This window comes from Enoplosus armatus, chromosome 17 (assembly GCF_043641665.1).
Source record: "Enoplosus armatus isolate fEnoArm2 chromosome 17, fEnoArm2.hap1, whole genome shotgun sequence".
Classification (NCBI taxonomy): domain Eukaryota; kingdom Metazoa; phylum Chordata; class Actinopteri; order Centrarchiformes; family Enoplosidae; genus Enoplosus; species Enoplosus armatus.
This window is the reverse complement of record NC_092196.1, coordinates 7,848,363-7,863,289: the sequence shown is the minus strand read 5'-3', so window position 1 is coordinate 7,863,289 and position 14,927 is coordinate 7,848,363. Positions and strand designations below refer to the sequence as shown.

Sequence of the window (14,927 nt, the reverse complement as noted above, 5' to 3'; positions counted from 1 at the left end):
CTTCTCCCCTCTGCTTCCATCTTTCCATCCTTTCCTCCATTTTTTCCCCTTCATCCCTTCCCCTTCCTCTTCTTCCCCAGGTTAGATAATCTGTGCACTCTGTCTGTCTTTAGCTGTGATTGCTGTTGTGGTCTCTGATAGCACCTCAAGCCACAGTTAATCAAAACCTGAGACCTCCGTTATTGGGGTGGCAAGGGGTCACCGGACTTGTGTGTGTGTGTGTGTGTGTGTGTATGTGTGTGTGTGTGTGTGTGTGTATGTTTACCCTTCCACATTGGTTATTGACAGAAACACTTTTTGAGAGACTTGTGCTTCGCCCCAATCTGGTTTTTATTCAGGTCACATTGGTGTGTGTGTGTGTACGTGTTACAGTATTCGGTTTTAGTTTGCCGCAATCCGCACAGTCTCCACCCAATCTTTGAGACTAGCTTTTTCATATTTCATTCTGACACACACACCCACACACATGCGCGCGCACACACAAAATACCCTTTGTTGGTGTACAGAGGGGAGGTAGAGTGTGTTGTTGTAAACAGAGAGCCTGTGAAATTGATCAGTACCACTTCACTGTGGTGCAGAGAAAGAGACTGAAGGCAAGAGAGACACGGAGACCCAAAGTGGAAACATAATTGGGAGCTGCTCTCTCTCTCTCTCTCTCTCTCTCTCTCTCTCTCTCTCTCTCTCTCTCTCTGGTGCAGCCGTCCCACCCATGCGCCAGAAATCAGTGCGGCACACACGCACGCAGAGAGAGAGAGAGAGAGAGAGAGACTTCCATGATGATCAAGAGATAAAAATTCAGTAACTGCACTAAAATATGGATATGCACTAAAAATATAAAATGTGTCCCCTTGAGGCACAGGAGGGAGAGACAGGGAGAGGAGAGCTATATGGAGCGATACCGAGACGAGCGAGCGATGGAGACAGATGGGCCGAGATAGCGAGAGCAAATGAGCACGAGAAAAAGCGACACAAAGAGACAGAGAGAGGAAGAGCGAGGTGGAACTGAGCCATCAGCATGTGCATGTTTTCTCTTTTTTTCACCCACTACAGGTGTTTAACACTCAGGTTTTCAAAGCTTCTACACCTGCTGTTCTCTGCAACACACACACACACACACACACACACACACACTTGCTTACACACACACGGGTCGGAGTTGGTTAGATGGCATATTTGGGAGTTTTGCGAAGAGCTGCTTTTAAAATTGCTTTACCTGTTTGGTTGGATGTGCATGGTGTTTGGAATTTTCTTTGAGGGTTACGTAATCGCCGGCGAATTACTGTTTTATTTCAAAGAAGCGCAGATTGCGGCAAACCATGCGGGTATATCTGACTGGATCAGAAGGTTGGATCCAGTGTGGCGTTATGGGGGATTTATGCAAAATTAGGCTTTTGTCTGGGAAAAATGTGCTGTGACAACTGAACAGATATAGTAGCAAGAAAGAATAACAATTCAGACAGATGTGGCCTTGCCAGGAGTGGCTTACTTAAGCACTCACCGTGCATTAATGTGTAGAAACAAAGATGGTGCATGCTATGCTTTGTTAGTGTTTCCGTATCACAAAACGTGAATATATTGTAATGAGGCAGCATCCAGAAATTACATTTCAGTCCAGTTTAAAGGAGCTTTGAGGATGAAGGCTCCACACACACATATACGCAGACATGTGCAATTATATTCACCTGCCCCTAAGATGTACATTGAACTTTATGCTTAGTTAAATATGATGGCTCCATCAGCTCATTAAAATCTTTGAATTATTAACAGAACTAAGAGTCTATAGCCATGCTAGCCCAGCTACTTAGGCACGGCAGTACTTTGAGCTAGATGCTACCATTAGCATGCTAACATGTTCAAAATGACAACGTTAACATGCTGATGTTAAGCGGGCATAATGTTTACCATGTTGAAATCATAGTTTAGTGTGTCCACATGCTAACATTTGCAAATTCTCAACAAAGTACAACCAGGGCTTTAGTTTTGCATGCATTTATTCATAAACCACAGTACTGGACAAAAATGAATTGTACTGATGATGGCACTATAGGAAAAGTCAGAGGATCAACACAGTCATTAGGTTTTATTGTCTGGTAACCATGAATGTCTGCACAAAATTTGGTGCCAATCCATCAAGTAGATGTCGAGATATTTCACAGGATAAGTGAAAACTCTGACCTGCTGGTAACAGTGCAGGGAAAGTCAGGGGATCACCAAAGTAATTTGGATCCATCCTCTTGGGACCAAGAATGTCTGTACAAAATGTAATGGAAATCCATCCAATAGTTGTTAAGATATTTCAGTCTGGAGGTCAGGATTTCTCTTCTTTTACTTTTGACTGAAAAGCTTTCCTGAATATAATAGAACCATCCAACAGTGGAGAATTCATAAATATGTATTAATTGACTCCTGTGCTTTGAGAATACAAAACTCATTGTGTGAAATTACAAAATGTATAGCGGCCCAGTAAAAACACAACGACGTGTCACAGTTGGTGCAGCTTTGAGGAAATACACAGCTTTAGAATGAAATGACATGGCAGAGTTACAGTATAACTTCACCGACGGAATGAGCAAAGTGTATTTACCGATCAGAACCAGGATGTTGTGTTTTATTCCTGCTGAGTAGATGGAGTGTGTAAATTGCTTCAGGAACTGCTGCAGTGTTAGCAGCCAGTTCACAAAATAATTATTACAGACAGCATGGGATTTGTGCTTGGAGAATCACAATATGGAGAGCAGACACACACAAAAGCCCATGAGCATACACACACACACACACACACACACACACGCACACATATGCATTTTCGATCCAGGCCTCGGTATTCTCTGAATCTTTATAAAAGCGCTCCACTTTAAGGAAGGATCCATGGATGTGGTTTTCTCTTGCTCTTCCACTCTGTCATCCTCTTTCTCTCTGCCCTTGTTTTTCACACACACACACACACACACACACACACACACACACACACACACACACACGCAGGCATGCACGTGCATCCACACGCAGACACACACACACATATAAACAGAGCAGAATCCATTTTCCCGACATAATTTTGTCTGACAGCAATGACAGATACTGTTTTATGACTGAATGGCTTTCTCCACGCTATTAGGAACTCATTCTCCCATAATGCAACTTGCCACACTGATAACTCTCCCTGTGAGACTGGCACAGAGAAGGTGCTTGGTGTAAGAGCACCGACCCCTGGTTTTCTTTATTCTTTTATCATTCTCACTTGTTCAGCTGGGTTCTGGTTGATTATAGCCCTTGTGGGTGTGGGTGTGCGTGTGCGTGTGTGTGTGTGTGTGTGTGTGTGTGTGAATGAGAGAAAGAGAGAGAAGACATGCAGGTACAAAGAGCAAGGCCTTTCAAAATAAAGATAAAAAAGCTGAAGAGGTAAATAGATGGGGCACGTCAGGTTTGAGGTGACAAAAGAAAGAGGAGTTGATGAAACAAAACACGGGGTTTAAAAAAAAGAAAAGATATCTGAGAAACAGTTCTTCTGGGGCAGAGTGCCATCTCATCACCAAGTGGCTCTAAATTCATCTCTGGGTGATGGTGCGATAGGATTATAGCCATGGGATGTTATAATGCGCTAATCCCACAGGCCCTATCATTGTAACCTCCCACTGGCCCTGCTGTCACATTACACACACACACACACACACACACACACACACACACACACACACTCTGCTTTCTATGTATAGTGTGTGTGTAATATCTGGTGTTTCATACAGGGAGATTCAGCATTCTGCGGCCTGGCCGGTCGATAGAGAGAATCCTCTCTTCTCTCTGGGCATTAATTTATAACCCCTCTTTCTTTAATTAGAGAGGAGGAGAGACAGAGAGGAAGAGGGAAGAGGAGAGCAGGAGGACAGGAAATCAGAAGAGCTGCTGAAGTCAGCTTATTCTTCCCTTCCTCCTCCTCCTCCTCCTCCTCCTTGTCTTCTCCCTCTCTCTTTTTTTCAGCCATCTTCTGGGTAGAACATTTATCTCTCCTCCGAGTTTATTGATTCATTCAACCAAATCAGGGCCGATCCTCAAAAGCTTATATTAATGATTAAATGGGTCAAGCTGATTTGATTTGTATGTCTGTTTTCATGTCTATTGTGTACGTTATGGTGCTGTACTGAGTATACTGATACAGTTGCAACAAGTAGTAAAACCAAACACATTAGATCATTGTAGGATCAGCAGGCTGTGCACTTTGCATCACATGTGATCCACCGGGGAAAAATACATTTAAAAAGTGCTGTTCTTCTAGAAAATGGAGCTAAAAGTGCTTTTTTCCCACTTCCAACAAAACAAAAATTAGGCATAATGTTACAAAGTTAAAACACCCATGTATATCAGCATAGCACACACACAGCAGAGCTGCTGCTTTAGGGTCTTACTAAGACCAGAAAATGTCTCCACACATCTTGTGCAGTTCAATCCAAATGTTTTGAACCCACACTCTTCTATTCTTTTCCTCTCTGACTCATCTTTGGGGATTTTTTTTTGTTAGTTTTTTTCCCCCAGTTTCCCTTCATGTCTTTGACACCAGTCCTATCTTACTTATTATGCACAAATTCCCCCCTCAATTTTACATTTACCAGTCCCATTTGCTCCTCTACCTCCCCACCCCTTTGATAGACACACAAACGTGTCTCGATACATGCACGCACGCACTCACTTGTGAAATGCAAAACAGCTGGGGTAAGACAGATAGACAAATGTGGCCATTCCCCGGAGAGTGAAGGTGACACATGAGAAACCACACACATGCCACCTCACTGTACTGCGCCCCCATCCCATCCCCTCCTCAACACAAACACCTACACACACACGCACACACACACTCTCTCTTAGAGATGTAGCCGACAGCAGAGTGAGCTGTTGACAGTGGTGCCGACTAAGAGCGGAGAAAAGACTCTAATCCCTGTCAGTGGATAGAAAACCACTCAAAGCAAAACAATTAAAATGCTAATTTCACTTCCTCCTCTCTGCTCGCCTGTTAATGACTTAGCCAGGCATGCAGGCTAAGCAACAACATGCGTGCGTGTGTGTGTGTGTGTGTGTGTGTGTGTGTGTGTGTGTGTGTGTGTGTGTGTGTGTGTGTGTGTGTGTGTGTGTGTGTGTGTGTGTGTGTGTGTGTGTGTGTGGGTAACAACCACTGTCCTATGACTCCAGGGTCAAAGGGGTGACAGATTAGCATGGCTGTATAATGTGTATTATGTGTGTGTGTGTGAGTGTGCATAGTTTGTGCATATTGTTGTTTAAAGATTCTATTCTGTTCACACGCACAAAACAAAAACATGTTTAGTGTCTTAGCCTCTCCCATTGTTACTGGCTTAGACATTTCTACATTTATGCCCGTATGCGTGTTAATGAGTGTGCAAAACACAAAAAACTTCAGCTGTAAAGTCAGATATTGCACTCCACGCTCCAGCTCTACTGCCGTACGAGGCTCGGAGAGAGAGAGAAGACGAAAGAAAGACTTTTGAAATGGAGGGAAAGAGTGAGAGTGAGGTTTTGCCATTTTCTGGCTCCTGTAACATTAATAATTGAGAGTCGAGCAAAGCCTTGCTGCCTGCTGTTGTCTCTCTCTTTCTCTCCTGCCTCCCCTGTCTGACACAAACATGCGTAAACACACACACACACACACACATACATTTACAGACAGGTGTGGGTGGGTAAAGAGCATCCATAGGGGAATGTGTGACATCACAGCTCTAAAAACTTTGTGAATTATTAACAGAGTCACAGCGCTATCATACTGCCACACTCCCGCTCTCTTTCTCATATATGTTTGCATACTGTATATCCCTCTGTGTGCATTTTGTCATGCATCCCTACACACCATGCTTTCAATCTGTTATGTCGTACCCAAAGTCATACATACAGACAGTCACATGTATTACGGTCTGTGAACGTGTATACTGATTTGTATGTTTTTGTGCCAAAAAAAAGCAACATATGTAACATTACAAGGAAATGTTAATGTGTGTCTACATTTGTAATCCTCTCCACTTCCTGTCTGCTTTGAGTTATTAGGCAACAGATGACAGCAGTTAGGAAAGTACCAGGTAAAGAAAAGTAACGCACTACGTTTCTCAAAATGGTTTTCTTCCCATGTTGTGATCACTGGACATAATTTTCCCCATCACTTCCTCTTCCTGTCTGCTTAGAACCATTAGATCTGAGGGCAACAGACTTGCCGAGTAGTCGGAGACACTGTCTTTTCAATGTGAGGTCTAAACCCAACAACGGCCAGCGCTACTGTTAGAGAAAGTGTCTTCGTGCAGATGTTGACTCCCAACTTGCTCACTAATTATAAAGTATTGGATGAGATCAACAACCTCTGTAAATGCCTAAAATGCAAATTCAAACTGTTATAGTGTTTAGTTACTTAACAATCGTGTTGAGCTTAACTCATTTATCATCTCGTCTTTGTTATCCTCCTATCCTTCCTTCCAGATGGGTAAACTGGACAACCGCAGCCTGACACTGAAGTACCCAGTGTGGCCGCGCTTCAACTCCTTCGGTGATGCCGAGCTGGACGACAACCACCTGTCCATCGTCACTTTGGAGGAGAAACCTTTTGTTATCGTGGAGGACGTGGAAAGGCTCACCGGTACCTGCATGAGGAACTCTGTGCCCTGCAGGAAGCATATCAAAGAGTAAGTCTGCCATCCATCTATTTAGATATGTAGCATCCAGCTAGCACACAACCGCTCTCATTGCAAATCACCTGACATTTCTGTTTGGTCCAATGCAAATTGTCAGGTCGGAAAGGATGCACAGGTCAATGCATTGTAGTATGTGCAGTCGTTAAGAGTGAAAATGGTAACAACACGAAAATGTGATATTTCATCACTTTTGAAATGATCAGTTACAATATGGTGCACTCCCCTTAAGCATCAAGCTTAACCTTAGCTAAACACAGTCAACAACTATCCATTTACAATGCTAATGCAGCTTTGAGCTCCAAGGCATTTAATGCAATGTGGTGAAATCAAAATATCTGGACATGATAAATCTCACATCTTAATGTAGTGTATTAAGGGTTCAAAATTATAACAGCTACTGTTCAACACAATGACAGTGATCAAAATATACTGTAGTTTCCATGTGATGCAGTGTACAAATGAACTGATTGCCAGGTAACGTTGTATGTATGAGGAATGGGACAAAGCCTTACATAAAATGTAATGTCAACGTATATCGGCGTATTTGATAATCAGGACGTGGCAAAAATGGCATCATCCATTTTCTATTTCCTTCAGCACAGTCGCTGTGTTCCTACGTTCGCTCTCTCTCTTTCTCGCTTCTCTCATGAGCATGGGAAGAGGTGCAGTGTGCGATCTATGCAGCAGCTTCTTTCCTCCCCCTGAAAATGGAGGTGACTGCTGAACTCAGCAGTTTCCTTCCTTCCTTACCAATTTTCTCTCCAACGGCCAAATAGTGCTTGCCCCTTTGCTATATTAGGTTCCTGAAGTGTACACACACACACAGTGAGAGTGGCTTAGGGTGTGTGTGTGTGTGTGTCACTGAGTGGCTTGAGCGCTGTTGAATCAAAGCATGTAATTGGTTTGCAGATAATTTAATTAATTAATTATTTCTCTCCACTGGAACACACACACACACACACACACACACACACACACACACACACACACACTCATGGACACACTTAATAGCAAGATTGGCATGTATACTACACACTTTGAGTCACTCTTATCACTGCATACATGCATGCATACGAAGTGACTGACTATAACTACTATATGTTCACACACACACACAGAGCTGAACAGAGATTTTCATCCAGGATGACAGTGAAGTAGGGCGGAGGATAAAGCATCTCCAAGGAGGAACACAAACACACACACAAGTTCATATACACTTTCTGTTGCCACATGTCCACTCACTCACAGGCCACTGCATTCGGGTGCATTCCTCCCTCCCACAGCGCAATTCCCTCTCAAGCATCCGTAGTGTCCATTTGGAGAGAGAAGGATAGATGGAGGAAAGGAAAGAGGCAGAGAGAGAGGAGTGATGGAGGGGTTGGATCGGGGGATGGAGGAGTATCCATGCATGCAGAACCACAAATTCACTCATCCAGGCTAGGCCTGAGAACAAGCCATACTCACACTAACACACACAATCGCACACATACCCAAACAGCCCTCTCTGGAGACCCCTCAGGCCCTGTAGTGTTTCTATATCAAGTTGGCCTGGCAACTTCACAAACAGCCTCCATAACATCACATGCTCTCGCTGCCTGAACAGTACTATGGCCTGCCTAAATGGGTACACTGTGTTCATGAATGCAGCTATTACAGTTCTGGCCTATATGCTTGCTCTGCCACTGCCCCCACCAGCTGAACCTGCCAGAAGCTTGACTTAGTTGTCCTTGTTTCCGTTATTATTATCACTGATCCCATTCCCTCCACGAGTCCTCTGCCCTCCCTGTGGCGCTTTATCATGTATTTACATTATCACATTTTTTTATTATCATTTCAACGTCATAAAAAGTACAGGCATGACATTTCCATATCAAACACATTTTCTTCCTGATTCACTGGGTCTGCCTGGTGTGAACTTGCCTAATTAGGGATGTTTCCTTTTTCTTTTTTTCTGTGTAGAATACCTGTGATTTAATTTGGACTCATTGAAGTTATTGAATGGTTTTAAAGTCACACATATGGCATGCATGCAGAACCACAGGCCACTATCTCTTTTACTCTCTCATTGTGTCTCTCTCTGCAAGTCTCTTTGTCCATCCACCCATTCTACTGCACTATGTCTTACTGCATGTTTTACCATAACTGTTGTGCTTGTCACCATTGTGTCACCTAGAAGGGTTAGACAAATAGCTATTGCATCACAGAAGGAGTCTCAAAGTAATTTAAAAGTCCAGTGGTGGAAGAAGTACTCAGATCTTTTACTCTGTTATGAGTTAAATTCATGCATTAAAGATTTTACTTAAATATACAAAAGTATTAGCATTAAAATTTACTTAAAGTACTCATTATGCAAAATGTCCCAATTCGAAATGATACGTATTATATTATTTATTTAGAAAGTCATTTATGTAGAAAGTCATCATAAATTTAAATACTCCAGTAAAGTACAAGTACCTCAAAATTGTACAGTACTTGAACAAATCTACTTTCCACTGCAAAAGTCTTTCTTTTAGATTGATGAGGAAAACAAAAGCCACATTGCTTCTCTGATAATGAATTAGACTGATTTAGTTGACATGTGGTGTGTTTGAAGGGGCATTTAGATGTAAATCAGCGTCTTTATTTCATTTTAAATTAGCTCTGACAGCTGCTGTAGATAATATCCGCTAATATCTGTAGAAAATCACCCTGGGTGATTGCGCAACGTTTCACACAAAGTCATTCACAACTGCTGACAGATCAGCGCCTTGCTTTTTCAAATGAACCTTTTTCTCCCTTGTGTGAAACTATTAGACCATAAAAAGTAAATTCCTTTCCGGTTTTAAGACAGGAAAGATTTCCACTTGGGGTGACATTAGTTTGACAGATCGATGGTGACTAGTGAGGGTAACACAGAGTTTGTACTTGGGGCAAGAATTGGCTAATGTTTCTCCGACACTACAGAATTCCTCCAAAGTGACAGAGTTTCAGCTCTGAAGGTAACTGCAGAGTCACGGCCGGATGTGTGGAGGTTTTTTTTCTCTCTTTCCATCAAGTTTGTGTCCAGGTTGTTGTTAAACTAAAGGACGAGGTTATCTTGTCTAATTAGCACACATCTAAAAGTTAAATGAGAGTCCCAGGTGGCTGAAAGTTGATGTGCACTCGTGTGTGTGTGTGTGTGCGTGTGCAAACAGTGTCTGAACTCTCCTGCTCTGAAATTCATATACACAGATGGTACAAGGCTTGCAGATGCAGTGCCGTCATAAACCTCCTCCTCTAGAGAGACAGAGAGGTGGAAGGAGAGAAGGAACGCGTTTTTTCAAGTCTTCTGATGTCATTCCTGAATATTCCAACGACCCGAACTTAAAGGTGAAAAAGTCCCAGGGTGATATTTGCTCGTTGGTGCATTCAAATAAATTTAACAAGTAGAATGGAAAGAGAAGCAAACTGTGTTTTGTTTGTTTTTGCCCCAAAGGAGAGATTGCTGACAAGTCTTCAGTCATACAAGGTTTATAAAGGTGGAAATAAAAGTTGAAATCAATAAGAAAACGTCCACCTGGACTAACATGGTCCGTCTTTTTTATGCAAACAGTCTGAAAGAAATCTTCCGTTCGGTGACATTTCACTCATTTTCTGTCACAGACACTAAACCACAGTTGATAATTGGTCGGAGCAGCTGCTGTTCAGCTAATGATGTGTGCATTTTGTTTGTGTTCCCTTAGCAACACAACAGAGGCTGGTGGGACATACATCAAGAAGTGCTGCAAAGGCTTCTGCATCGATATTCTGAAGAAGATTGCAAAGTATGTAAAGTTCACCTATGACCTGTACCTGGTAACCAATGGCAAGCATGGCAAGAAGATCAACAACGTCTGGAATGGGATGGTGGGAGAGGTAAGACGAACCCCAATGAGTGTGTGTGTGTGTGTGTGTGTGTGTTTGTTTGATTAATTCAGCCACTCAATAAAAATAATAGTTTGTAGTATATTTGAAATGGGTAATCCAAGCCAAGGCTGAGAGGAACTTAGGGACTTTGGATGACAGAATATTTCTGTTCCAAAAGACGCTTTAAGTGTTGACTTTGCAAAACTTTCACGGGGTGAAAAAACAAATAAAATAAAATTCAGCTATGAGGCTTTGGCACCAACTGTAAATGCTCAGAAAGTAAACAAATCTTAGCTACTCCCGCAGAAAAGTCCTTTGCATATCTTTAATTAACAGCTTCAACTTGAAGGTAAAGTCCCAGAGTTCATTTTAAGACTGTAAACTTTATTGCTGTCTATATTCTTTTACGGTGGACCTAATTCACTAAATTGAAGTTCATCTGGCATTCGTCTTATTTAGCAGTGACTCCGTCTTGCATATTGATTGTACTGATTAAGATTCAGCCTGAGATTAAATACTCTATTGATGTACAGTCAATAAAATCCATACTCTGGTGCAGATTTTGACTTTTTTCCTTTTGCGGTTTTTGAATACTATGACGAAAGTTAATTTGCAGAGAGTATATGTAGTTAGTATATGTAGTAGACTACTGACGAAAATAACTAAATATAGGTGGGGGTTTTTGTATATTCATTATTATCACAGTTTCCTCTGTAGTTTTTAGGGTGTACTGCTAATCTGTAAGGATCAGTGGCAGTCTCTCTGTATGTCTGGACACAATGTGTAGTAACTAAAGACTGACCTGTGATCTGAAGAAACACTGCAATGAGTGTAGTTTCAGTAGCCAGTTGTGTCTTTCAAAGGTTCATTGATGATATTGATTGTTTGCTGCATTTGACTGCCTTTCACATGTGTGAATTCCTCAATGATTGAACAATATAATAAAAATCTTCTTCTTCTTTTCCTGTATCCCCCTCTTGACAATTTTACCTTTTTACTTTTATACATAATCCTTCTTTCTCCCATTTCACCCGCTCCTTATGTATCTTCTGTTTTCCCCTTTTTTTTGTCTTCCCTCTCATCTACCTATCTTCCTTTCCTCAACCTTACAATCTTGCCTTTCTCCTCCTCCTTTACATCCATCTCTTCTTTTCCCTCTGTCCTCTCTCTTCCTTCATCCCTAATCACTCACCCTCCTCATCCATCCATCCATCCTTCCTCCCTCCCTTTTAACCCTGCGTCCCTCCCTCTCCCCCGCCCTCCGAAGGTGGTCTATAAGAAAGCCGTCATGGCCGTCGGATCTCTGACGATCAATGAGGAGCGTTCTGAGGTCATCGATTTCTCCGTCCCGTTCGTGGAAACCGGGATCAGCGTCATGGTCTCCCGTAGCAACGGAACCGTTTCCCCGTCAGCCTTTCTCGGTAACTGTCACAGAATAACTGTTGCTTTGTTGCTGGACTCGGGAGAGAGGGAAAGGAGGATCTGTCTTGTTTGCCTTTTTTGGTTTGTGTGAGTGTAGAATGGTATTTGTTCTGGGTGTGTGTGTGTGTGTGTGTTCCCTGAGATACAGAGCTGACAACACAATTCACTTCTGTTACACAGCTGTCAATACTTGCTCTTTCATTGGGGGATTTAGCTCAACTCCTGCTTTCTGCCACAATGACTCTCACTTACCTGAGAGGGACTTAACCTGAGTGACCGTATCCCTGTCATGGCTGCTCAGTCACGTTCATTTGATGCATAGTGCTTCAGCGTCCAAGTTCCTGCACACACATACATGAAGCCACGGGCACAAAGGCACACACAGGCACAAGCACAAGCAGCCAGCAAGATTACACACAAGTGACAAGAGATGCACATGCCAGCACAAAGACCCACACACACACACACACACACACACACACAGGTACACACACTGACATGTATGCAGCATGCATTTTCTGCTGTGAAAGTGGCAATTATAAGGGCTTAGCAGGAAAACCCCATAATGGCTGCTTGCCAGCATACACACTTGCACACACACACACACACACACACACACACACAGTGCACGGCCCTGTGCCAGCAGTGCTCTCCCATACATTAGAGTAGGGTTTAATCTCTGCAGTGGTGTTGTGAACTCAGAGGGAGGACAGGAGTGCTGACACCAGGGCTTCCTATACTGTACGCCTCCTCACACTGTCAAGTAGAAGGTGTTGCCTGTGTGTATATGCAAGTGTGTGTGTTTGTGTGTGTGTGTGTGTGTGTGTTGGGGGGTAAGTACATGTAGGGGCTCTGTGAACATGCAGGAGTCAGCTTATTATCCACACAGTTCTTTCCCCAGTGTGTGTGTGTGTGTGTGTCTGTGTGTGTGTGTGTGTGTCTGTGTGTGTCTGTGTGTGTGCATGTACATGATTGATTTATTCACTCAGTTCATGGAAAGACAGAAAGTGAGGGAGCATGAATCAGAAAAAGTGATGTGTAAGATATGAAAATTTAATCCAACATGTGTTAATACTTAATCTCTGCCCCTCCCCCCCCCTCTCTCTCTCTCTCAGAGCCATTCAGTGCATCAGTGTGGGTGATGATGTTTGTTATGCTCCTACTGGTGACTGCAATGGCTGTCTTCATGTTTGAGTACATCAGTCCTCTTGGCTTTAACAGAAACCTGGCGCAAGGAAAAGGTAAGCATGCACATGAAGACACACACATAGAGTAGGCCACATTTTGAATAGCAGGTCTTGATAAGCCCTGCAAGCACTCTACAATCTTATCTACAATTTACATCCTCATCTTCCTCTAAACATCTGTCTCTCTCCTCTGTCCTCGCTTTCAGACCCCCATGGCCCTTCCTTCACCATGGGCAAGGCCGTGTGGCTGCTGTGGGGTCTGGTCTTCAACAACTCTGTGCCAGTGCAAAACCCAAAAGGAACCACCAGTAAGTTCATAGTGTCTGTGTGGGCCTTCTTCGCTGTCATCTTCCTGGCCTCCTACACTGCCAACCTGGCTGCCTTCATGATCCAGGAGGAGTTTGTCGACCAAGTCACCGGGCTTTCCGACAACAAGGTAACGGACAACAAATGGGAGAGGTAGTTTGTTGATTTGACTGGCTGGATGGTGGTTTGTTTGTCAGGTAAGACATTAGTTGATGACATTTTACACTGGGAATGTTATGTGTTGGCATAACATTTCATAGTACTGCTGTTTTCAAATTCCAGAGAGGGTAGAAAATGATCATAGAATACAAACTTTGTTGAAAATGTATTCCAATGACCTTTCCCCTACTTTCAAAGCTGAACTCAGTAATCCGTCAACCTTTATGTGCTCCTCAAAGGCTCAAATTTACAAGTTTTACAGTCACAAATCCAACTTGTTGTGCATTCTTTTAACAAAGTGGGCCCTAAAATTGACAGAAATGCATTTGCTGCAACAGTAAAAACAGTAGTCGGCACGTAAACTGTAGATGACATTTTTCACATTCTCTGGTCTTAAATGCTTGCAAAATGTGGTTCTCCCACTAAAATGAGCTTTATTTCATACCCCGTCTAATCTTATAGAAACAGTGTTCTGGTGCTTCAGCATGGATTTTGTTAGTAAAAGATTAAGATTAAAAATCCAAATCTCTTCCATGAATATAGGCATTGCTTGTCATACCGCTGCTGTGTCATTATGTGATTGTAGATGATTACGCAGGTACAATTGTGATAATATGCAATGAAATGTAAGAATATAGACATAAGAAAGGGAAGATGAAAAAAGTGACATATGGAAAAGGTGGCCATGCAGGAGGAGGAGGACAGCCTGAAAGGTCAAGCCAAATGTAGAGAAATAGAAAAGCAAAGCAAGACAAAAGGGTAGAGAGTTCCTGAGGAGAGAGAGAGAGATACAGATGTATGGGGATATGCTTCCAAGGGGAGAGTGGAGAGACTGATGTAGAAGGTTTTGACAACATGCAGAAGGAGAAAGGGAGGGAGGGATGGAATAAGGGGTAAAGCAACTGGCAGGAGGGCGACTGAGGAATAGCGAGAGGCCAAGACACACAAGATGGTACAAGACAACAGGCGGACAGATATGGGCCAGGTTGACGGCTGAGGTAGGAAGAAAGGAATGGCATGAGGAGGTAGAAAGTTAAAGAGATATGGAAAGACAGAGAGGGTCAGGGAAGAAAGGAACCAGACGAAAAGGGTAAATGGCCATTCAGACAGATTTGCTGTGTGAGGCTGGACATTCCAGCAAAATGACGAAGAAGACTCCCCATTGAGATGCCTGTTGGTAAATTTTCCTTAAAACTGAACCTGAACTGATTTTGGACCACTAGAGGTCAGAAAGGCTGAAAAGCAAACACACAGCAAAGAAATCAGCTTATTAAGGTAACATGCTAGGAAACTACTTACACATCCAGCA

General features: G+C 42.8%; 1 protein-coding gene across 1 annotated transcript in view; it reads left to right on the top strand.

Moving 5' to 3' along the window:
- Window positions 1-14,927, top strand: part of grin2aa (glutamate receptor, ionotropic, N-methyl D-aspartate 2A, a) — a 132,059-nt gene that overhangs the window by 99,327 nt on the left and 17,805 nt on the right. The window contains exons 6-10 of the mRNA XM_070922514.1: window positions 6,469-6,671; window positions 10,382-10,553; window positions 11,812-11,965; window positions 13,082-13,207; window positions 13,360-13,589. Of these exons, the coding sequence (XP_070778615.1) occupies window positions 6,469-6,671; window positions 10,382-10,553; window positions 11,812-11,965; window positions 13,082-13,207; window positions 13,360-13,589 (885 nt within the window). The remainder of the gene's footprint in view (window positions 1-6,468; window positions 6,672-10,381; window positions 10,554-11,811; window positions 11,966-13,081; window positions 13,208-13,359; window positions 13,590-14,927) is intronic.